Source organism: Falco rusticolus, chromosome 4 (genome assembly GCF_015220075.1).
Source record: "Falco rusticolus isolate bFalRus1 chromosome 4, bFalRus1.pri, whole genome shotgun sequence".
NCBI classification, from domain to species: domain Eukaryota; kingdom Metazoa; phylum Chordata; class Aves; order Falconiformes; family Falconidae; genus Falco; species Falco rusticolus.
In genome coordinates this window covers 96835743-96858725 of record NC_051190.1, presented here as the reverse complement: position 1 = coordinate 96858725, position 22983 = coordinate 96835743, and the positions used below count along the sequence as shown (strand labels likewise).

The 22983-nt window shown below is 48.4% G+C and overlaps 2 protein-coding genes and 1 non-coding gene across 3 annotated transcripts in view; 2 read left to right on the top strand and 1 right to left on the bottom strand.

Annotated features, from left to right (window-relative positions):
- Nucleotides 1-20362, top strand: part of LIMD1 (LIM domains containing 1) — a 35603-nt gene extending 15241 nt beyond the window's left edge. The window contains exons 3-8 of the mRNA XM_037384753.1: nt 7929-7996; nt 9293-9355; nt 10819-10949; nt 12063-12114; nt 13283-13351; nt 14205-20362. Of these exons, the coding sequence (XP_037240650.1) occupies nt 7929-7996; nt 9293-9355; nt 10819-10949; nt 12063-12114; nt 13283-13351; nt 14205-14342 (521 nt within the window). The 3' untranslated portion in view covers nt 14343-20362. The remainder of the gene's footprint in view (nt 1-7928; nt 7997-9292; nt 9356-10818; nt 10950-12062; nt 12115-13282; nt 13352-14204) is intronic.
- Nucleotides 20363-21344: 982 nt separating this feature from the next.
- Nucleotides 21345-21417, bottom strand: TRNAR-ACG. The gene has a single exon. It is a non-coding gene; the product is annotated as a tRNA-Arg (tRNA).
- A 354-nt stretch (nt 21418-21771) lies between these two features.
- Nucleotides 21772-22983, top strand: part of SACM1L (SAC1 like phosphatidylinositide phosphatase) — a 31064-nt gene continuing 29852 nt past the window's right edge. Inside the window, exon 1 of the mRNA XM_037382491.1 lies at nt 21772-21970. Coding sequence (XP_037238388.1) covers nt 21912-21970 — 59 coding nt within the window. The 5' untranslated portion in view covers nt 21772-21911. The remainder of the gene's footprint in view (nt 21971-22983) is intronic.

Sequence of the window (22983 nt, the reverse complement as noted above, 5' to 3'; positions counted from 1 at the left end):
TTGAGCAGAGCTACACATACATTACAGGGTTCAGTTGTCAGGAAAAAAAATGTACTGTTTTATCTGAGCCACTGGCATGTAATGCAGAAAATTTGGCTTAGAGGTCAAAACAACAGATTTAGAATTATTACTTTGGCATAAATTTCTCATTTGTCTTCATGTTTGTTACAGGGCAGAGGCACAAACAAGACAGCTTTTTGCAGAGAGAGAGGAAAAAACTTCAGGCTCCTTCTGTAGGATTAGTAATAAATTATATTTGCTTTACAGGAGGGCCATGAAAGTAGGTTAAAAAAAAAAAAAGTCATCCTCGAAACTCATACAGCTATTTCCTGCAAGCTGAAGGTGTCTGTTTCAGTCTTGTTTGTTTTTTTTTAAACTTTGTTGGACAAACAGTTATAATAATGGTTTGTTACATATTAACCATTTAAGTTAAATCACTAGTTTATGCCTCCTCAGAACACAAAAGATGCAGGTATTTCCAGATGTCAGTGTTTATTATTTGGGTAGTAAATGTGTATATATATATGCCCATATAAATACCTTATAAATGATATAAATTTAACTAGACAGTATTGCTCTAACCTATTGTGGTGTGTTAGTTTTTTCTTTAGGATTCAGCCAGGCGTATATCCAACTGCCACAGGTTGCCTGGAAAACTCTGCTAGAAGCGTAGTTTAGACCATAAGGGTCTTGTACTTGAGCTACTTGGTCCTCAGAGGAAATCTGAAAGCTAAAAAAGTGCAAGGGAAGTGTCAGTGATGACTGTGAAGGAAATCAGTAGGCAAGGAAGGAAGTCAGAAAGAAAGAACTGATTGCAAGGTAGTTTGAAGGAGGATTTGATGTTGAACTACGGAAGGGCCAAAACAAGGACCAGCTTTTGGCCCCTTATTGCAAAGAGGTGGAAACTTGGCATGTTTGCCAGATTACAGAATTCGACCTTTGACATGTCACATTACTGCATTACTTTTCTTTTTTTTTTTTTTTTTTGTAAACTCAGATTAATGATGATGTCTGTGTAAGGGTAACAGGCTGCTGCTCCAGTGGCAGAGTTTGAAATCACACAAGCTGGTTGTCTCTTGCTACTCTCTGGGTATATGTATTTTTCATTTAATATTTCACAATGTAGTTGTGTTTAGAGGTATCAAGGGTCATTTACTAAACGCGGTAGCTAAGCTGTCAAAGCAGTTTTATTTGCGAGCGTAGCCCTCTGCTCAGGCTAATTAGTCTTGCTGCAGTGATTATAAAGCATGGCTACTTAGAGCAATGCAGCTCTTGGTGTCTTTGGGCTAATTACTTTGAATAAGCATGCCCTGTATTGGTATGTAACCCCTGGAACAACAAGGCCGTGTCTTTTTTTTTATTGGCACCACTAAATAACTCTACAAGTAAAAAGTTGCCTTTTTCTGCAAGTGTGACTTAATCCCAGACAGCAGGACAGCCAGCCTTGCCAAGTGAATTTCCCCACGGTGAGTGTATGGTTATCTTCAGATGCAGAAACTGCCAGCTCTTCTGGTGGAGGCAGACTTTACCGCCTGTAGTTAGATATAAACCCGCTACACTGGTTGACACATGTGAGAAATGTGCAGATCTTCAAAGCAGTGTGCAAAGTATTGCTGGTAATCCTTCCTCAGCGTCCCTTCAATAAAATTATCATGCCAGAGCCCACGTAGTAATTTATTTATTTTTTTAATTACCAAAAGTAGTGTCAGAAAAGATTCAGATATGCCTGGTTTTACAGTTTGGAAAATAGGGAAGGCATCAGTGTGTGTTTCTGCTCCAGTCTAAATTCCTGCTTTGTTCTTGCTGACTTCTTGTCTTCAGTCTCTCAGCTCACTGGTGAGAAATCCCCACTGTTTGGCACAAGAAGTGCTTGCTGTAGGTGAGAAATGCCAGGGCAGCCTTCACGGTAGGATGCAGTACTTGTTCCTCTCCTGGCCAAGGTTTCAGGGTGGTAGCGCTTTGGGGTCTGAGCTGAAGGGGCCTTGGCATGGTCCAGGTGTCCTCAGTAGATATCCCTGCTGGAAAGGTGCAAGCGTTCAGCTCACACAACAGGGGATGCGGTCAGGGCTTTATCAGTATGCTAGTAGTTTGAGTCAGCTGCATGTGTTTTAGTACTGGCTGAAATTCTGAAGGCGTTAGGACAATGTGAGAAAAAAGGTTGAAACCTTTAATGGAATACATTTCCAGTCTTTCTGGTCTTTTTATTTTATAATGTCATATTCAAAGTACTGTTTTTTATTAAGAATAGACATGGGGTTAATTGTGCTGTAAAGATTTTAGGGGGTTTCTTATGATGTTTTAGTGGTACCTGTGAGTAATCTTCTGAGTAGCAGCTCAGTAAGCACTAAGGCCTCTTCCATACCTAGAGGAATTTAAAAATTGCTCTCTTATAGTTTTGATGCAGAGTTGCATTCACTGAGGACACAGAGATTGCTTTCTCCTTCTTCCTCCTCTGAGCCTCCACACATTTCAGTGACAGTCGGTGGGTGATGGGGTGGGGAGCCAGCCTAGTTTGGGTGTGTTTTGGGGAACAGGGCAGTTATCCCGAGTGGTGCAGAGAGCATCTGGGCACTGGATTGAAAACTGGTACCTCAGCAGGGACTTGCCAGATAGTACTGCTTTGTCCCAGGGTGGCTTTATCTTACCTCTGAATTTTGAAGCTTCTAGAGGTTTTCCCTAAACAGAAAAACATTTGACTTCCTGCAATGGTTTGCCGTCAGCAAAGGAGAGATGTTGCTCAGTTGTGTGTGGCTTACTGTGGTTTAGCAGTGTTTCCCTCTGAGGAACCGTTTCTGACTTCACCTGTGGTTCTTTGCCGTTAGAGGCAGCTGACCTCCTCTTACGTGTGCCAGAACATGCTTTTGGCTTGCAGACATTAGATCTTTTTCTCAAAGTTGGTGGTTTGTTTTTTTTTTTTGTTGGTGGTTGGTTTTTTTTTTTTACTGCCTCAAGTGTGTGGTGAGAGCTCAGAAGGCATTTTTTGCAATTGTACAGTACAGCTGGTATAGATGAAAGACAGACTGAACATCTTACATGGTAATGGAGCTACTACTGTATCCTAGCACAGTTTCTTCTAACAGATACCCTACCCTCTTGCCTACAGTTTCACCAAAGCTTTGGTCTGACCTGGGATAACTGCTGGTTGATCACACTCTGAATTTACCTGATTTGGAGGATGTGCAGGCATCTTAAGTGACCGTTTCTTGCAACTCCAGTTTAAGAGCGGATTGGAAATAGTGACACTGCTACGTCAGTCTCAGTGCTGCATCCTGCTTTAATGGTGGCCAACAGAAATGGGACAGATGGCAGAAATTAAGTAAAGCTCTCTGATGCCTGACCTAGTCTGCTGCACGTGGTAAGACACCATACTGCCTGTCAGCAGATTATCCATGGAGGGCTCCGAAAATGCATGTGCTGGCTGGGGACTGGTGGGTCTCACGTAATGCTGAACTGTGGGCAGCAGGGACTTTTGAATGGAATGGGGGAGCCAAGGTCTCTGGGCTCTGCCTGCACCTGTTGTACTGCCTGCACAGTGTGCACGGACCAGCGTAGGTTCTTTGATCTGAACCTCCTTGCAGCTTTACATGGGAGAAATTAAAACTAGGGTAAGGACTGCAGATTGAGCCCGAGCCACCTGGAACTGAGGAGGAGCTTGTTTCAATCCTTAGAAGCTAGATGGATGTTTTTTCCAGCCTGCCGTCCCACTAATGTGTCAGGAGGTTACATTCAGTGATTTTAAAACCTGGAATCCTTTTGTATTTAACCTGCCATTAGTGATCACATGTCCAAATTTATCTTACAGCTGTGGTGCTGTTTAAGAAGGACTGATTTTTATAATGACAGAGGCCCAGGGCTGTCAGCATGGAAGGGACCAAGAAGCAGCTGCTGGTCTGCAGTGATTCTTACCAATCCGCTGTGCAGATACCGCAGGGAGCTCCACAGTGCTTAGATAAGTGATAAGTGAGGTCCACACTGCCTCCCCAGTAAGGCAGGGTCCTGGTTGTGCATCCCCATAGAGCCCTGGGATCCAGACGTGGCCCTGTACCATTATATGCATTGAAAGCAATCTCTTGTCTTTGAACATGGGTTTGTGACCTCATTGTCTTTTTAATAAATAATGGAAAAACAACTTCAAAAGAGAAAGTTGGGTCCAGGTCCCCAGCAAGCAAATGATGCATCTCCCAGCATTCTCCTATGGCCGTTGCAAGTCCCTGGCAAATCCCTCTCCCTATGAACTTCAAAAGGAGGGAGCTGTCATTTGAGAAAATGATAGGCAAAAGCACCAGCATCCTGGGAGTGGAGCCTGATGGTATGCCTATTATCACCTGCTAAGCAAAGTGTGTTTATTTTAGCACAGAGGCAGTAGTGACTAAGCTTGAAATATTCTGAAATTGGTGCTGAAATGACCTCGAGGTCATCCTGAAGGTCCCACAGCTAAACAGATCAGACAGATGTGTTAGGGATGAGCAGTACATAAAAGCTCAGGGCTCAAACTTCCTGTGAGGGAGAGGAACAAAAAGGTTTTAACAAGGAGTGAAGAGGGTAGGGTTGAAATGCTGAAGAATTTTAGTTGTCTGAATTTTTTGGGGTGAGAGATTAGCTAAGTTCAGGGTGAAGTGAAAGTGAAATATGGTCAGGAGCCAGCAGCTTAAGGCATGTAGCAGAGCAATTGATCCTGAAAGCAGCAAGCCATGCATTGATATTCATGGGTTTATCAAAGGATATGGTCTCTGTAGTCATCATGATGCATGTTTATAGCGATGTATGTTTGAACCAGGCAGTGACCAATGTGTGATTCCTTATATGCCATTTACGTTCTCAGTCCTTCCTTTCGGTGAACAGCATCCCTGTGCTCAAGTGAAACCTATGCCAGCCTCTGCAGGCACACAGCCAGAAGTATCGCTTTTGAGAGGGACTTGTTTAATTTAAGGCACTGTCCATGGCAGGGAGCTCAGCGCAGGGACAGAAGCCACTGCCACGCTGTTCTGGTGTGTGGGGCAGTCCCAGTGCTGTTTGTTTTACTGGTGTGGCCGCAGCCTGGGGAAGTGAGTTTTTCCTGCATCTTGCTTTCCCATATGTATGATGAGGAGATGCTTCCTTACCTCCAAGGAACATTGGGAGAAGTCCATTCTGATGTGGGCAGGGAGAGGCTGAGAGAAAGAAGTTGGCCTTGTTTGCATGCACCACTCCTGCAGTGGTTGCAGGGCTACCTGATTACCCATGTTTTTGGCAAATTCCCAGTTACGTTTCTGACAGGGGCTTAAAGAGATTCGTGGAAAGGAGCTAAAAATACTTAAAATGACCACCTCTTTCCTAAAGAAAGTAATTAAATCATTCCGCCCTTCCCTCAAAGTGTTCTTGGTGTCAGCATCTCTTCTTCATGGGCCCACATAATGCCAACAGCCAGATTATAAATCCTTTATAAAGAAGGGGTTTATCCCTCTGCTGAAAGAGTGTACAACAGAAGACCAGGCGCAGTGTGCTGGCTGTGGCACCTTTTCTGAAGGTCTGTTGCCATCAGTCTTGACCTGCTAATGTCATGGGGTTAAAAATACACCGGGTGCAGAATGGCTGGCAGATGTTTTTTTTGTCACCGGTGAAGAGTGGTGTGGTGACAGCGATCCAAACCTCATCCCTTCTGCTGAACGGCTGCTGCTCATGCACCAGCCAGGGCCTTCATCCAAAGGAGCGTCTCCTCGTTGCATGGCTCCTCACCACTGCCAGCTTGTCTTTAAGGAGAGGCATTGCATACAGGTGGAAAGTTGTCTGGGCACCTGCTCATTGCACTGAACTGCAGCCCACACTGTTGCAGAATTTAAAATCAAAGTTAAATGGTTTTTGTTTGTTTTTGATTTTTAAGAGCGCCAAATCCCAATGGTATATTTAAATCAGTGGGAGATTTTCAGGGGTATTTCTTGGCGTATTACGCTTGTTGTTAACTTGCTTAGGACCACCATTGACAAGGGTGCTGCAAATCCCGGGTGTCCCCATGCTTCTCCTTCCCCTCCTCAGGAGCTGGTACCCTGCAACTGCTGGCGAGCGTGCTGGGCTTCCCCGTGCATGGGCAGGCATGAGCGGGGGTTATCTTACAAATACACGCTCTGGGTTATGAGCCCAAAAGCTAACACATCCAAGATTAAGTACCTTTTATTTCGGTGTTGGCAACCTTGGCAAAGCATCAGGGTGGGTGAGAGAAATCGGGAGTGGGATGCTTTTGGGTTTGTTGGGTTTTCTTCCATGTCCCATCCGATGCCTGCGTCACTGCAGCAATGGGCTGGTGCCCCGACTCATCTCTGACCTCCGGGTAGCGCAGTTGTCCCCAGCGGGGGTTAGAGGAGGATGGGGGATGAGGACTCTGCTGGGGTGCCTCTGGCTCCCGCGCTGCCGGTAAACACGTGGCTGAGCAACGCCTGCAGCTTAACCACGAAGCTGCTGCATGTGCAAACGGGGCTTCATCCCTTGCGAAGCAGCTGCCGCGGCCTCCGCCTGCCTGGCTGGCTGAAACCTGGCCAGGGCACCGAGGGTCACTGGGGAACGCTGGGCTGGCTCAATTCATGGCAAAACCTCACCGGAGCATCTCCCTTTCCCAAGGAGCGGCGGGAGCTGTTTCCCAGCCGGAGAGTGCCCTCTGGCGTGCTCAGGAGACAGTAAAAACTGTAGTTTACCGAAGTGGTTTTACTTGGCTTCCTCCTTTTCTTAAAGCTTTGCAGGCACCGTGGTTATTCGTTGAAGGCCGCCAGGTAGGTGCATGCCAGAAAGCACCGAAATGTGACCTCCAGGCCAGTCCTGCGTGTCGTCCACATCCACCCGGCAGCCGATGATCACTTTTTTTAATGATGCTTGCCACGTGTAGCATATCAAGCAGGAGGCTTCTGGGGGCCCCCTTGTCTCAGTTCTGATTCCCTTCCAGCAACGCCTGGCAGGTTCCTGAAAGCACGCAGCTCCGGCTGTGCCCGGGCAGCCTGCTCGCCCTGCCCGGGGTGCTGCTGCCTCCAGGCACGTGTCTGGGGCTCCTTGGCCCAGCAGCACGGGCAGAGCCACTCTGGTGCCCAGCTGCAATTCAACCCCCTGGCTGAACAGGGGAACTGGGCTGCAAAGGGTAAGAGATAGGAGCAGCTTTTTATGAACAAACAAAATCTGGCCCTTTTCTCTGGGGGGAAGGCAGGGCGTTTAGGAGAGGTGGTAGCAGCCTGAGCATGCATTGCCATAGTTACGTGGAACTGAAAACAGATGGTGAATATGAGGCTCAAATACAAAATCTGCAGTAAATATAGATCTTCCCCATATGTAGAGTCCTTTCTTGGAAAAACCTTTGTCATCTTCTTTCTGTTACGGTGTTCTGGTTTGAAAAAAAATATTCTTTAAATGGTTTCAAACTTTTGTTGGCAGCTGCAGTAACAAACGTGCTGGTGGTGAGCGCTCCAGTGTTGTGCTCTGCTGGGGGAAGACCAGGTTGCTGGGTGTTTCAGTGGCTTACGTGGCAGCTGCCAGTTGAAAGCACCTTCTAGTGAAACAGCATTGGTGTGACATTTTGAGGAAGGACGTCAAGCATGGATCACTCTCTGCATGCCCTTTCTTCTTTCCTCCTTGCTCCTCTCCTGGGCTGTTTTCCAGTGTGAGTCAGAGTACCCTCACTTGCTCTGGCCACCAGGTTGTTATTTCATGTTGTAATCTGCCAGGAGGTGGTCCAGGCTTGCAAAGCTACCCCCTCCCACCCAGAGGTGGAACTGTTACCTGGATCCAGTGATGGGCATTCATCAGCCATCACCAGGGGAAGAGGAGACGGGGTTAGTTGGGCTGGAGGCTGGGAAGACCCGTGCTGGGTTGGGTGCTTCTCTACAGCTGTGCAGCAGCTGTGCTTGGATGTCCTTGTTGTCTTCTCCCTGCTCTCTGCTGACCTTTCTCTTTTTTTTGCATTTTTTCCTCAGGTCGAAAGCTGAGAGGAAAAGCCTTTTATTTTGTCAATGGCAAGGTGTTCTGTGAAGAAGATTTCCTGGTAAGCATGCAGCTGACCCTTGTGCTAGCATGTCTCAGCCTCCCCGGCAGACATGCAGCCTTTCTGCCTGTCAGCTTTACTTGTGCTTCACACAGCTCTAGTCCGGCATTCTGCCAGACCCTTCTCTCCACCATTAACCCAGGGCCAGCCCCAACCATGGTGGCTGCCCACATGTGGTGCTGGAAACAGCCAAGCTGGGAGGCCATGGTTTTGCAGCACACGGCCCCTAGTTGAAGCCATAATCTCTTGTGGTGGCTCCTTCAAAGCATGTCTCTGTGGCTGTGCTGTGGAGACAGGAGTGAAAAGGATGGCTACGGAAGAATGAATGAGTGAATTTCCCTTTCCAATGAACTGGGTTTGCTTGGGCTTCTTAATAAATATCTTTCTATTGCCCTCAATGGGTTTTGTGTGAACGTACCTGAGCATGAAGCAGCCCCACAGTCCTGTCCTTGGCTGGTGGAGATAAAAAGCCATATACCCTTCTGCCGTGAGTCCTGATAGATTAAGCCTTCATTGGGACTTGAGAAAGTCATATTTGCCCACTTATTGAGAAGTCTAGTAATTTCTGTCAGAGAGAAGTGAGTTAATCTTTGCTCTCATCAGTATATTCTATATAAGCTGAAAATGGAAGGATTTGTTAAATGCGTATAAAACACTTCATTTTTCCACCCTTCAGACAGGACTGAAACCTTAGACAGAGGATGTGTTGTGCCTGAGGTGCATGTCATGGACATGACAGGCTGTTCCTCACCATTAGATCTCAGCAACAGCACCAAAAAAGTTGCTCTGGGCCAAATGTGGCTGTTACCCTAACAGGGAGCTGGGACAACACCACTGACCTTGGAGAAGCTTTAGTAGACCTATGACAGTGTAACCAAAGGAAGAATTTGGTTTCCCAAGCCTATATATACAGATATTGTGATATGAATGTGATAAACACAAGTAGTTCCTGGCTTGTAGATTCACATCATCAAATAAGCATGTAAGTCTGATCAGTAAATGCCTTATTTGCATGTGCATTTATGGTATTTACTTTTATACCTAATTAAATTTAAATTTAGGACTTGGAAGTTACAGGAACTCGTACTCCCTCTGAACACTGGAAGTCTGCTGTCTTTATAGAACATCCTCTGGAGATCCATCCACAGCTTCATGTACTGAAAAAAAGCACTGGATAGTTTAGCTTGTGGAAGAAGTATAGAAAAAGGCCGTGCAAATAACACCCTGCAATGCACTTTTGCTTATGCTCGACTAGCCTTGTGAAATTTTAAGTGAATTCTGTTTTTGTCCTTGCAGTATTCTGGTTTCCAGCAGTCAGCAGACAGGTGTTTCATTTGTGGTCATTTGATAATGGACATGGTAAGTGATAATTGCTTTAGGAGAAAAAAAATCCCACGGCTTTTTAGAAGAATGCATCAAAAGCAAAATATATTCATATCCAGTACTGTCTGTTATCATCTGGTAGTCTGTCTAGTGTGAGATTGGTGGCAGAAAAAATATCCACTAAGGCTTTTGTTGATTTTTGCTGAGAAGTGAAGCTGGCACCCTCCTGTGTGAGGTGCAGAGGCTGCTCTGCCTGTCATCAGGGCGTGCTGAACAATAGAGCCTTCAGCTCTTTCATCCCCTTTTGGGCTTTCCTGGACAGTGTATTTGTAATCTGCTGGTGCTTCCTGCTCAGAAGCGCCATGCCTCTGCAGTGCTCCTTTGCTGTGGAGGATCGGCATGGCTCTGCTGAGCCTGTCTTTCCTTGTAGCCAAGCTGTGGCTTCCCCTGTGTCTTCAGGGTGAAGCTACTGTCTCATTGCCATTTTCTGTGGGTGCTGATACTGTGGGAAACAGGTTTGACCCAGAGTATGTGATCCAGACCTCTGTTCAGATCTGCCCGAGTCCTTGCAAACTCTTCGGTAGATGTGCAGACATCCTGCTGAAGCAGGTGGTTCTGATGAGCTTACAACAGGTATCATCCATTCAAGATGTGCACAAAGCAGGTCACAGCTCTGAGGATCAGCTGGCCTTTAGCCAGCACCAGGCAGCGTTCAGTTTTGGGTGGTTCAGAGGGGGACAAATTCATGATCATGTAGGTGGTGGTGTATAACTACAGCTGAGGCAAAGAAATTAGGAATTTCTGGATGGTCAGTTCACAGCACGCTTTCCAAGATTTTCTCATGCTTATTGTTAATAGTCTTTGCTTTCCTGTTTACACTGGAAAGCATATAAAGTGAGAAAAGCTACTTTATACTCCGAAGTCTGATCGCTCAGCTGATGGACCATGGTATTCTAGGTCGTAATTGCTGCCCCAAAGCTAGCAGGTGAATTGCAGCTATTGAGTTCAACACAGTTTCCATGATCTGTGTTAATTAGAAAGCCAGGCTAGCAAGTACAAAGGTCTTTGATATCTAAGGAATTATGAAAACCTGGCAATAGTATTTGTTGCAGCCTCTCATGGAGAATATAAAGATGTATTTCCTTTTGTTGGCTTGGTATGTATTACCTTGTGCATTGTCTACCTGTTGGCCTCAAAAATTTTTTGCTTTCCTTTAAATTCTGTCACTTCTTTCCTTTGTAAGGCTAAATACCTTGACTGAGACTCTGAATTGTTCTCTTACCCATGCTAATAACTCATTTCTCTGGAACCAGGTGATACATATTGATTCAAGCTGCCCTTTCCATCCTTGTTAATTCATTTTTCAGATGAGGTGCCTAGAAAAAGACACAGCCCTGCTGATCAATATGCAGCATTGTCTGGTATAAAGCTGTGTGTTTATTATTTTTACCTTTATTGGCTGTTCACATGCATTTTTCCTGTCTCTTGGTTTGTTACAGATCCTGCAGGCTCTAGGGAAATCATATCATCCAGGCTGCTTCCGATGTGTGGTCTGCAATGAGTGTCTGGATGGTGTGCCATTCACCGTAGATTCTGAAAACAAAATCTACTGTGTCAGAGATTACCACAAGTAAGGACAAAATAAACAGCAGAGGTCCACAAGCTAATTTAGCTTTTCAGCTAGCTGGGAAGTGTGGATTAGTAAAACAGGGGCAGGGTTAGAAGCTAGAAGTTTGAGGATGGGGCTAGACCCTAGAAATTCCTAATGTCTCCTCTTGTCCTGTCATTGACTCCTGTGTAACTCTGAGGAAGTCATTTAACGCCTAGGCTTCAGCTGCCCCTTCTGCAAAGCACAGGTAGTGAGAAATAGTGCTCATGAAGTGTTCAGTGAGGTAAGAAATTAGTCTGCTCTAAGGTAAGACTGAATGCTTGTGGAAATCAGTGTGGGTTACTTTTTGAATAGTTGAGGGGCAGAGTTTCACTTTTAAAGAATCGCCACCGAGCCTGCAAAGCAGAACTTACCCAGCTCTAAATTAAACGACTGATAAATCCACTTAAAGACTCACTTGTCATTTAGACAGTAAGATAAAACGGCTGTGCTCTTAGCTGGTAGTTATGATATTAGAGCTGCGTACAATTTGAGTGTCCTTCTGACTTGCTTTGCTCCTTGCTCCATTTTCTGAGCAGGCAGGGTATTACGTGTTGCTCAGGCAGCCCCTGGAGCGGTTCTGCGTTGTGCCAAAACTAGATTTACCTCCGTGTGCCACTGTTGCTCTGAAATGATGCATATGTCTTTGCAATTTAGTTTAATTTAGTTATTTATTTATCATGTTACATTGTGTTATAAAGCCCTAAAGAACCATGCAGTCCTGCAGTATTTTATCTGAGGTTTCCTGCCCCAGAGCTGCCACTTCTTTTGATATGTTTTTCTGGGGATGGTTCTGCCCAGTTTCTCTTCATTCTCTCTTCCAAATCTCTCAGTAGCAGCCAAGAATTTTTCAGGGGGCTTTGGTTTTCTTCTGGCACTGTGTGAAATGTAAGGTCTCTTTTTGCCTGATGGAGCAATGTGTGCTAAGGATTACTTACAGTCAATGCTGAAATGCGTTTATGATCTCAGGATGCAAAGCTTTCCTGTGGATATGTTATTTACAGCTGCAGCTTTTCATCTTACAGCCAAGAACATACAGGCCTCTCTTTTTATGTTGATCTATAACTTGTCTTCAATTTCTCATTGCTCTTCCAGAGTTTTAGCTCCGAAGTGTGCAGCGTGTGGGCTTCCCATCCTGCCCTCTGAGGTGAGAGCCTTTTTTCCCGTATGCCCCCAGGGGAGGAGGCGTTGTTTCTCAGGCCCTTGCAGATGGGGAGAGATGATCACTGCCCCCAGTGTGCAACCTTTTGGCCTAAGCTCATAGGCTGTTCTTGAGATGTGACCCGTCTTTTGCTTGATAATGAAGCTTAATCTTGCTGGCTTAGGCTTTTTTCATCTCCTGCAGGGTTATACTGCTGCTAGTTTTATGTTCGTGATACCTTTCCTTGATGTCAATCAATTGCTGGTGGCACTCGTGAATGACCTCTGTGTGACCCCTCTGGGATTAACTTGTTTTAATACTTGGAGGAGGCGACTCTTGGGCAAAACTAATTCAAAATGCTGAGAAATTGTGATATACTGAAATTACCAAATCATTAATGCATGGATAGATGTGACTGTCAGAGAGACTTTTACATTCCTGGTGCTACATCGTAGACAATATCTGCATGTAGAAGAATGGCTGCAGAAGCATGGCCTTAGAATCTCTGAAGATCTGCACAATCCAGGCCTGGTATTAGAATAGGCCTGTAATCAGAATTGTACTGAAGTTGCTGTGCTGAAGTTAACAAGAAAGGTAGCCTTGAGCTATTCTTGAATCCTGAGACTGAGTAATTATGTTGTGCCAACAGGCCGTGGCTGTAACAAGATACAGCTGCTGGGAAAGCAGGTGCAGGGCCAAGGAAGATAGGGACCGGTATGGGAAAATAGGGAGTAACAAACTACGAGGCTGAAGCACAGCAACACAATTAGCTACATGGATAGAATGCTTATTTTAGTCATGATAATTAGGGGTGTGAGAACCACGCGTGTTTAGAGACTACTAACCAATTGTATTTCTGCTTTACGAATATGCATGTGTATCGGTTCTCTATGAGTAGTGTTAGAAACTAATAAAGTTGAGCAAGATGCATAACTCATATTGAGCGTCTTCTTGACTCTGGCGAACCCGTCTTCCAACATCTGCAGTCACTGGATGATGCTTTCCTGTGAAAATAACTGCAGGTGACAGGATTTATTTGTCATGTCCAACCAGCAGCCCAAATGCACAACCTCAACACTGACATTGTCGGAGGAAGCAATCTACAGAGAGCATGTGTCTGACCCTGCTGTAATCCTTTGTAAATTCCCTTCTCTTTTTGCTTGAATGCTTACAGGGGTCTGATGAAACCATTCGGGTTGTGTCCATGGACAAGGATTACCATGTGGAATGTTACCACTGCGAGGTAGGTCAGCAGCTTTCTCAGGGAGTGGGCACCTCATAGTGATAACTACTGTTATTTTTAAGATGGAAATAAATCTCCTCGCTTCCAATTGCAGTAGACGAGCAATTCAAACCTTGCATTGTGTGACCCTTTATATCAGTGGCTGAAAGATTTCCAGTCTGAGGACAAAAGTTTTTGCAGTAATGTCTCAGCTGCTATTTCATTTGCTATCCATAAAGGTATGGGCAAAGAGTTAATTATTACTTTTAAACTTGGCAGTTTATTTGTTAATGAAGGAAACACGGTGACTTGGTAAGGTTTATTGCTGCCTTTCAGAAGCCTTGAGCTCCAGATCACATTAATGTATCTGATTTCCAAGTTAGATTGTTCAAAAACACTAAGGTGGTGACTCACCCCGTGTGGTGTAAGTTACCTTCACTCTTATCGGAAGTGAAGGTGTCATTGGGGCTGGAGAAAGGATATGGCTGCACAAAAAAATCCCAAGAGATGGCAGCTCTTCAACACCAGTTTGTCTCTGTGCAGGGCTTCCCAGAGTGTCTTCATACTAATGCTGTGAATTAAAATACCTAAATGTCTTCTCTCACTCTGCTCATAATACAGTGAAAAGAAGCCCTGACTCATCAGGCTGGTTTCACATCAGTACAACAGCAATTAATGTAATGTGAAGAGGTGAATCCTACCCGAGAGTGTAAGGAGACACGAGCACATTTAAAATACATAGGGTTTCGCCTCACAACAAGATCAAGCTTATTCAATAAAACTGCTTAAGACAAATTTGTACAAGCCTGCCCTCAAAATACCCGTCAGGTGCTTTCCTCCTCGTGTTCTAATAATTTGCACGGCCTCTCTGCAGGACTGCGGGATGGAACTGAACGATGAAGATGGGCATCGCTGTTACCCACTAGATGAACATTTGCTTTGTCACTCCTGTCATCTGAAACACATAGAGAATGGCACAACTCCGGCAGCTGCCTATCAGCACCACTACTAGCCAGCGTGGCCGACATCGGAAAGCTGGGACAGACAACTTGTTACATGATCTCCCTCTCCCCATCCTCAGCTGATTTCCTGTGCATGTTTTTCTGCCAGTTGGCAATATTCCTGTAAAAGGATATGAGAGATTTTTGCTGGATTCCCAGAGTCTCTATGCTTGTGAGTTCCAGCTCTATCAAACCATGTCTACTTGACCAAGAATGTGGCATGTTATCTAAACTGATTGGTTTACTTCTACGTGCCTTTTTCTGCTGTCTGGAGATTCCTCTTGGCTCATTTTGGAAGCTTCTTCAGTGAAAGCACAATTTGCTATCGTGCCTATGAACTCAGATCGTGCCATGCACAATTGAAAAGCCAGAGGCTGGCTTGTCTGCCTGCCTGCTGGGGACATCCCGTCAGTCTACTAAATGTTTCCTGACAAGCACATTTCATCAGATTCCCTGAAGGACATCAAGCTATTAATATCAGGTTTTAGATGCTCTTTTTTTTAATTAATTCTTTAGGAAAAGAAAAGAAAGAGGTCTATACAAAATGGTGCACTCAGACCTTTCAGTTAATTCCCCAAACTCTGGTATCAAGCCTGGCTTCAAAAGCACCAACTCTCCAAGGACAAACCAGGTGCACTGGCTGGCAGCTGGAGGCTGACACACCATTTCAAACAGAACAAAAAACTGGAACAAGCTAGGCAAAGCTACTGCAATGACTTGGGGCCCAGGCTTCTGTGTCAGCATGATACGCAGGGGCCGGTCTGCTGTGTCAGAGACCGAACAGAGGATCATGTTTGAAAAGGAAAGGTCGGGATGCTGAAAGTGTGGACACGGGGGAAATCCATCCTCATTCTTGCTTGCAGAGCTCACTTTGGAAAAAAGCTCTCTGTACACAGACACTCGCCTGAGTTTTCCAGTTTGTCCCCATGGCTCAGCCCCCAGCCTGGCCACTCCTTTCCATGGTGTTTGCCCAGCACAAAGCCATTTCATAATGGTGCTTATTTAGAGCTCTGGGAACAAACTTGAGATTGTTATGAAGGCTTTGTTACACAGGGATTTAGAGCCCAGCTCCACAACCTGTACTCAGATGAGTATGTTGGTATAAACATATTTGCTGCCGTGAATAATAACAGCTTATCTGAGCAAGGGGTTAGAGGGCACTTACTTTCTGTTCTGCTGAGAAAGCAGAATGGCAGATGGTTTCACTTTTTGAACCCCCCTGCTTTATAGGCAAAGAAATCTGCTCCCTCAATGTGTTAATATGTAAGCGTGCCTGCAGTGCATGTTCTGTAGGTACCAAAGCTGTGCAGCCCCTCACGTACAGGTACAAAGTTTTTGTTGAAGAAAAAGCTCTTTAATTTAAAGCCTCACATGCAGTTGGGGATCTTAGCTACCTTTTCCAACATACTGTTGTGGAAAACTAGCTAAATCCTCATGTGTCTATGCTAAAGATGTAAATTTGGTTCTGGCTGGCAGAGAATGAAATGATACTCTTTAATACCTTCTTAGTGAGGAAACTACAATAAATTAGCTGAGCAGTGGTACTGGGACTCCTGAAATGAGTCTGTGCCAAGAACCCACTATGGTTCAAACAAACCTCTTTTCCAGTAGCATGGATGTAGCTAGATAGGTGCTTGAACTTTACATCATGGAGTCAGACTGCCCTGTGTACTCATCTGGAGCAGCACAGGCGCCAGGTAGCAGCAAGCTGCCTGTCTGCTTGTGCTAATAAATACCATAGGCCTCTGTTTTGAGTGGTGCAAGATGCTGCACTCAGCGTTAAACAGAGGCACAAGCATCTGCTGTAAAACAAATGGAGACCGTGGCCTGTTAGCACCCTCCTACACGTCGGTATCAACTTCCTCGGCTGAAATGTGAACGTCCGAAACTGCCCAAGCCTCGCGAGCTTGGTGGTTTTGGTATGCAGTTTCATCGGGCTGACAGATCATCCAGCCTTCTGCCCCATCGAGTCATAAGCGCCTCTACTATTGCTGCTGCCCTTGGGGACAGGGGTGGCAGCAAGTGGCTGGAGGGTCCTGCCCTAGAAACCATCCAGAGTTCCAGGTTTGTGTAGCTTGGCTCTGTGGCACCGTTTCTCCTGGGGACATGCAGCCCCTCAGTGAGTGACCAAAAGCCTGAGTGGGGGGATTTTCCCACCAGTACAGGTGGCTCTGGGCCATATCTGTCTTTGGAGAGTTTTACCCGTGAACTTAGAGGAGGTAAAATTGACCTCAAATATGTGAGCCCCCTAGAGCCGTAAATTTAGCCTCCAAATGCTGGATGGCAAAGGGATGGGAGCTGACACAAGATACAACCGGTGCTGCATGCAGGCAGTATGGATTGGGGCAGCAACAGCCGCGGCAGATCCTGTAGTGCTCTCACCCTGGTGCATGGCATCAGCTGTGTCCTGCAGCACAGCCAGGGCCAGGGGGATGTGTATTTCAAGGTGTGACTGTGATCTTAGGACTGTCTGAACCGACTGAGGTGAGAAATAATGCCAGCTGATGTCCCCGGTAAAAAAGTCAGATAGTCCCGGGGAAGTGGTTTCCTTCTCTGAGCTTCCTTTGGCAGCGAAGGCAGGGAGATACGAAGTGGCTTCTGGAAATCAGCTGGAAACACCAGCTTCCATCAGCTGTTACTCTGTCTCTACAATACCTGCTGCTGTGTGGCTCACGCTTTCGCTGGCTCTTGATTTTTAGAGCAGCCCCGCACGCACATTTTCTGGCTTTTGTTTCGGAAGGATCTGAAAACGCCAATGGGACTGAGACTTTCTTAAACGGTGGTTTAAACTGCTGTCTAACTCTTGCAGCCTTCCCCACAACCCCAAAATAAGCAGGAAAGGAGGGGAGGGGGAGAAGGACGGTTTCCCGTTGTGGAAGGCCTGGAGCAGCCTGTGCGGTAAGCTGTCTGCAGGAGCCCCCTTCGCATCACCGGGGAGCTTGGCCTCTGCTCCCACGCCGTGTCACCTTACTCCTACCAGCTGTCCCATGTCCCTCAGCGCTGGGGAAATGAAGGCTGCCCTACTTTCAGTTTTGAGGTCCCGTATAAATTATTTAGTGCCAATGCTCTCCTTTCCTGTATTTACGAAGAGCTAGGAATGACAATGTGAAGCTCTTGCAGATGGAGCGTGTGAGTTCATGCTTTTAAAGCGAAGGCACCTACTGCATTGCTCTGCTCCCCTACGCGTGCTCACTTGCACCGCTTGTATCTTTGGGAGTTTGAATTCGTTTAACCACGTTGTTATTTTTCCTAGGCTGTGGGTGTCTGAGTCCGTGTTGATTGTCCCGGGCTTGTCCCTGGCTCTGCAGCTGCCTGACAGTGGGTCCAAGGAGGGGGGAGGCAGGAGCGTCCTGCACAGGGGAGGCTTCTCCTCCTGACCCCCCCGCCAGACATCTGTGGAGCTGCAAACCCTCGCTGCCTGCTTCCAGGCAGCTCCCCCGCAGGGAGGAACGGGCAGGCAGGTAGCTCTGGAGCTGGAGGTGTGAGAATTGCATCCTCTGCAGAAGAATGTCAGAAAACATGCTGAATTCTGCCTATCTCCTGGCTGATAGCATTGGGTTTTGCTGTTTGTGTGAACTTTGGTTTTTTTATTTATTAAGGTGCTGAAACGTGCTATGAAAAGTTAGTCTTTATTCCTCCCCCAGAGTGCTCTTCTGACTGGTTTTAGGGTAAGGGACCCTTGGAAGTCCCATTGTGCTGGTAATGAGTAACTGTCATGCAAATGGTTATTCAAGTGAGTTCTCTGAAACTTGCTTTCAGGAACCGGGGCTTAATAGATATTTTTTTTCATTCAGATCATGCTGTTAAATTTCTATCATTTAGAATACAGAAACTCATTTAAATCGGGATTCTTGCATGAAAGCTGGGGAAAAGCCCCAGCTATAGAAGCAGCAGACGTTTTTCTGTCATTTGAAGTGTAACAAACACCTGTGTGATCAAAGTGATTTAGGGAACTGCCCTGATGTTTGGTGAGGTCTGTGGCTCTTCAGTTTCCAAGTTTCATTGGGGGGCTTTTAAAATGTTTTCCTAGTCTTTCAGGGTTTAAGTGATTTTTTCGGTAGATCTTTTTACTACAAAGTGACCAGCTCCTTGGTGTGGAAATGGTGGAGTTCCATCAGTATCAGGTGTGCTGTGGCAGCCTCAAAAGGGGGAGACTGGGCTCCTCAGAGCTGGTGTGGGTCTGGCTGGCTGTTCAACAAAGGGGTTATCTTTGGCTGCCGAGAGAAAAAAGTAAATATCTTCCCATGCTTTTTCCTTGTACTGATTTTTAGCACTGGGAAAATATTTGGCATCCCTGAAATTCAGTATTCAGGTCTGTTCATAAGGACTGCTGTGACCTCTGCCTCTCTCCCCCATGAGTTCACCGCCGTGGGGAGAATCACAAGTGTATGCTTCCTAATGAATTTAGTCCCTATTTTGCACTTTCCTGGAAATCTTACCACTTCATTATTTCAGCAACAGCAAAACCAGGTCCTTGCTGGAAGGAAAATTAACACACGCTCTCCATCCTTACTTTGACCTGATCCTCCGAATTACCTGATTATCGGACTGCTGCCAGTCGATGCAGCAGAAGCTTTGTACTGTTTTTGCTAAGAAAATCACATGAAGGGCTCCATCAGCATTGGAGTTGAGAAGCGCAGGCAGTCCCACTGAAACCAGTAAGATGTGCATGTAGATGAAAATCGATGTGTGTGTGTAGGGCAGTTGGGATCAAGGGCAGAGTTATTTTATTGCAGATGAGACATACTTGAGGGTAAATCTGTGGCAGTGTAAAAGTTGCCTTGAAATGACCACTGAAGTGGACTGTCAACTTTCTTGCTCAAAAAACAGTGTGGGGGTGCACAGAGAAAGAAGGATGCGACTTTAAAAATACGGTAGCTGTAGGAAAAAGAGAGCAGGTGATTACAGAGAGCAGGGGAGAAGGCGGCACGGAGAGGAGTTGTTCTAGTTTGTCGTGTTCCTGGACACTTATTAGAGGGGGTTTTGTGGGGAAGTGCAGCTGCATACACTGGTCTGGACCGTGCTTCTCCCATGTCAGCCTTGGCTTCATGCTCTGTGTTCGCTTTTGGGGTGGCGTGTGCTGTCGTGACTATGCACGTGGACATACGCGGCATGTGCTGCTGTGAGACACCCGCCCTTCATGCCTCTGTGCCCATACCAAGTGTCTGTAGATGCATTTTGAGCAACTTTCTGTGCATGAGTGTAAGGACAAGTTGACCCAGGCTTCATCACTGGAGAAACATCTCTGGAGTCAGTACTTGTGGGCAGGGAAGGGCTATGGCCAAATACATGTCCCTTTTGCCCCAGATTCTTGAGGCCGAGCGCCTGCGTCGCTGGGAGAAGCTGGGAGGGGGGGTGCATCTCTCATGGCACCGCATTTACGCTTTCATTTTTCTTTTCCATCTCTGCGTCCTGCCACTCGCTGGTTGCAGTGGCGCTAGGTGTGCTTACCGGAGCTGGCTGGGCAGGCTGCCTGTTGTGAACCCAGAGGGAGCCTGGAGCTGCTCACCCACCCTTTTCTTAAGGAGAAGCAACATTAAGCTTTTCAGAGCAATAAAAATCCTCCCCCTGCTTTCTTCCAGGGCAGCCAGAAGCTCGCATGGCAACATGCATCCGTAGCCCGCTAAGGCAAGATGAGAGACGGGAAGAAACTGTCCCCGTGGGGTGGCCAGGCTGCAGCTCCCATGCTGGCACCGGCCCTGGTCCCCGCGCAGCAGGTCTGCGGTGCACAGCCAGGTGGGGACCTGGGCACACACACGCAGGCTGTGGCTTTGCGTGCAGAGAGCAAATCCAGAGCCTCACTAACGATACTGAACGGTACTAATTATTTGGTTTCGTGTTTCCTTCAAAGCTCAACTCTGGGAGAGAGTATTTTAGGTTTTGTGCTGGTGTAACTAACCTTAGCCACCTGTGAACACAGCCCTCTTTTCTTCTGTGCTGTTAAATATTTATAAAGAATGAAGGCCGGCAACGGGAGCGAAGCCACGGGCCTGTTGTGATTTCAGTGATTAAAGACAGTATCATCAAGCAATGCTCAGCATCAAGTCTTTCCTAAAATTACAATGATTGTCATCGCCCAGAGTCCACGAGGAGGAAGTTACGCTGTGAATGATTGTTTCCCAAGCTCTGCCTTCCTCCTGCCCCCCCCCCCATCAGTGGCTGAGGCTGTGACTGGTCAGGGGAACCTCCCTAGTGGGGTTCACTGGGGATTTTCAGTCCTTCACAAGCAGGCCGTGTTTGCTGCAGCCCCATCGGAGGCTGTCCTGCCCCATCAGAGGCTGTCCTGCCCCAGCGTCCCTCTGGGGAGACCTGGTTCCCTTGGTGAGGGACTGGGGAGGGATGTCTATGGGTGGGAGCAGGCTCTGGTCCCAGCATGGGGCTCTCCTTTGCAGTGCTGGTGGGGATGGGTTCCTTAGAGGGTTTTGGGGTGCCACCATAGGCTTCATTATCAGTGGCCATGCCACCTTATGTCTGAAGGCAGGATGCTCAGGTACCACTGGCGGAAGAGCACCACGGCAGCATGGAGCTATTGGCTAAAATGAAGTGAATAAATAGCATTAACTGTAATTACAGTGTGGGGTTCCCCCTCTTCAAGGCAAGAAGCTGCCCAAAACTGGGGCATGGTACCCAGGGGGTTGGATCCAGTGGGAAAGTGGCCAGGAGGTGCCCCAGGCTGGGTCTATACTAAACCCCCAGAACTGGGCTCCCCGCCCCAGCCAGGGTGCCCAGGTGGGCACCAGCCTCCCCCACAGCAGCCATCTCCGAGGTGGCGATTGCGGGGTCAGGGGGTGCTGGCAAGAGCATGAACCCCTGTAATGCCAGCCAGCCCTGGGGTGCTTTGGAGGCCCCTGCACCTGACAGACCCCTACACTGGGGGAATGAAGGTGGCCACGGTGGGTCTGAGCAGGAGCGGGGGCTGCCCAGGAGCGGTGGTGCAGGCAGCACCCTCGGGCTGGAGTCCTGGAAGGAAAAAAGAGTTACGGTGTGGCAAGAAAGGAAAAAAAATGAGCAGCCGAGCCAGCCAGGAGTCGAACCTAGAATCTTCTGATCCGTAGTCAGACGCGTTATCCATTGCGCCACTGGCCCTGCTCGAATGATAATGTTTCCTCACACTGACTTCACCACAGTTCGGGCCTGGGGGCGGGGCCGCCCCCTAGAGGACAGCTAATCCGACACCACCTCCCCGCCGACGCCCCTCCCAGCGGCTCTCCCGGAGCGTGGCTCCCCACGCACCCACGCGCTAGTCAGTTCCCACCGGCTCCGTTCGAACGCCTCCGCCCCTCCCGCTCTCGGCAGCGCGTCACCGTTTAGCGGCCTCCTGCTGGCCCGCGCCGCGCCGGGGGCGGGGCTAGAGCGCGGCGGTCCGGCCAATCGCGGGGCTGGAGAGTCAGGCCGGGCCCTCCCCCTTCCCCTATAGGCGGTGCCCCGCCCTGCGGGCTCGCTAACGTGCCCGAGTAGGTTTGTCCTGTGCGGGGTCCCGTCCCTCGCGGCTGGGGGACGCGTCAGTCTGGAAGGGAGGGAGCGGCCGGGCCGGAGGGGGCGAGAGCGACGCGGAGCCGGCGGCGGCCGGAGACGGACGAATGGCGGCAGCAGCAGGAGCGGCGGCAGCGGCGGCGGCGGCCTACGCCAGCCTGAAGCTGTGAGTGACCCGCCGGGGGGGGGGGGGGGTACGCGGCTCGGTCACCTGCCGCTACCGGTCCCGCCGGAGGGGCGGGGCGGGGCCGGCCGTGGGGAAGCGGGCGCCTGTGCCCTCCCCGCCGGTCTCGCGCTCCCCTCACGGACCCGCGCGCCCCGGGAGCCCCGCGACTGCCCGCCGCCCCCCACCGCCGTGCCGTGCCTGCCGCCGCCGCCCCGCCTCCTGGGCCGGCGCGGAGGGCTCGGCCCCAGGCAGCGGCTGCGTGCAGCCCCCGCGGCGGGCGGACTTTGGCCGCGGCACGGGCCCGATCCCCTTTCGCCCGCCGCCTGATAGCGCCGCTCCGGGCAGAGGCGCTGCTGGCGGCCACCCGGCCGGCTCCTTTCCGCTCCTGCACACACCGGAGGGCGGGTGCCGGCGGGCCCTACCCGGTGCCCTCCGCGGCGCGGCCGGCGAGCCGCAGTGCCCGGCCCTGTCCCGGGGGCGCCGGCGGAGCAGCGGGCGGGGGCTGCCTGGGGCCCGCCCCGTGGGTGACTCGTAGCAGCTCCAGTGCCGGTGCTGATGTAAGGGTCTGTGTGTACAGTGGCGCTTGCCAGCAGAAGGCTCCTTAAGCGTACTTGCCCGTCAGTCTGTTGTGGCACACTTGGTTCTTTCATGTTGATTTGTTTTGGGTTTGGGGTGTTTTGGTTTTGGGTGGTGTTTTTTTGATGCCAGCTGATGATTTGAAACGTTTGGGACTCTTCTGCCTAGCACCTACTGTAACTTTTCAAATAAATTCTTCTAACCTCGCGCTGGAATCGTTTTGTTAAAGTTTTTCGGGGGAGAATGTAGCCCTTTGAACTTATGCGTGCCAGATGTTTGCTTGCTGCCTTTTATACAGCCAAAGAAGTTGCGTAACCCAGGCACTGCAAAGTTAAAACTGAAGAGGCGTTTCTGCCATAAGCCCTCGTCCTGGCCGGCTGGGACTCCTGGAAAAATGACTGTGAGCATGAGACTCTCCATGGCTGAAGCCAAGCGAA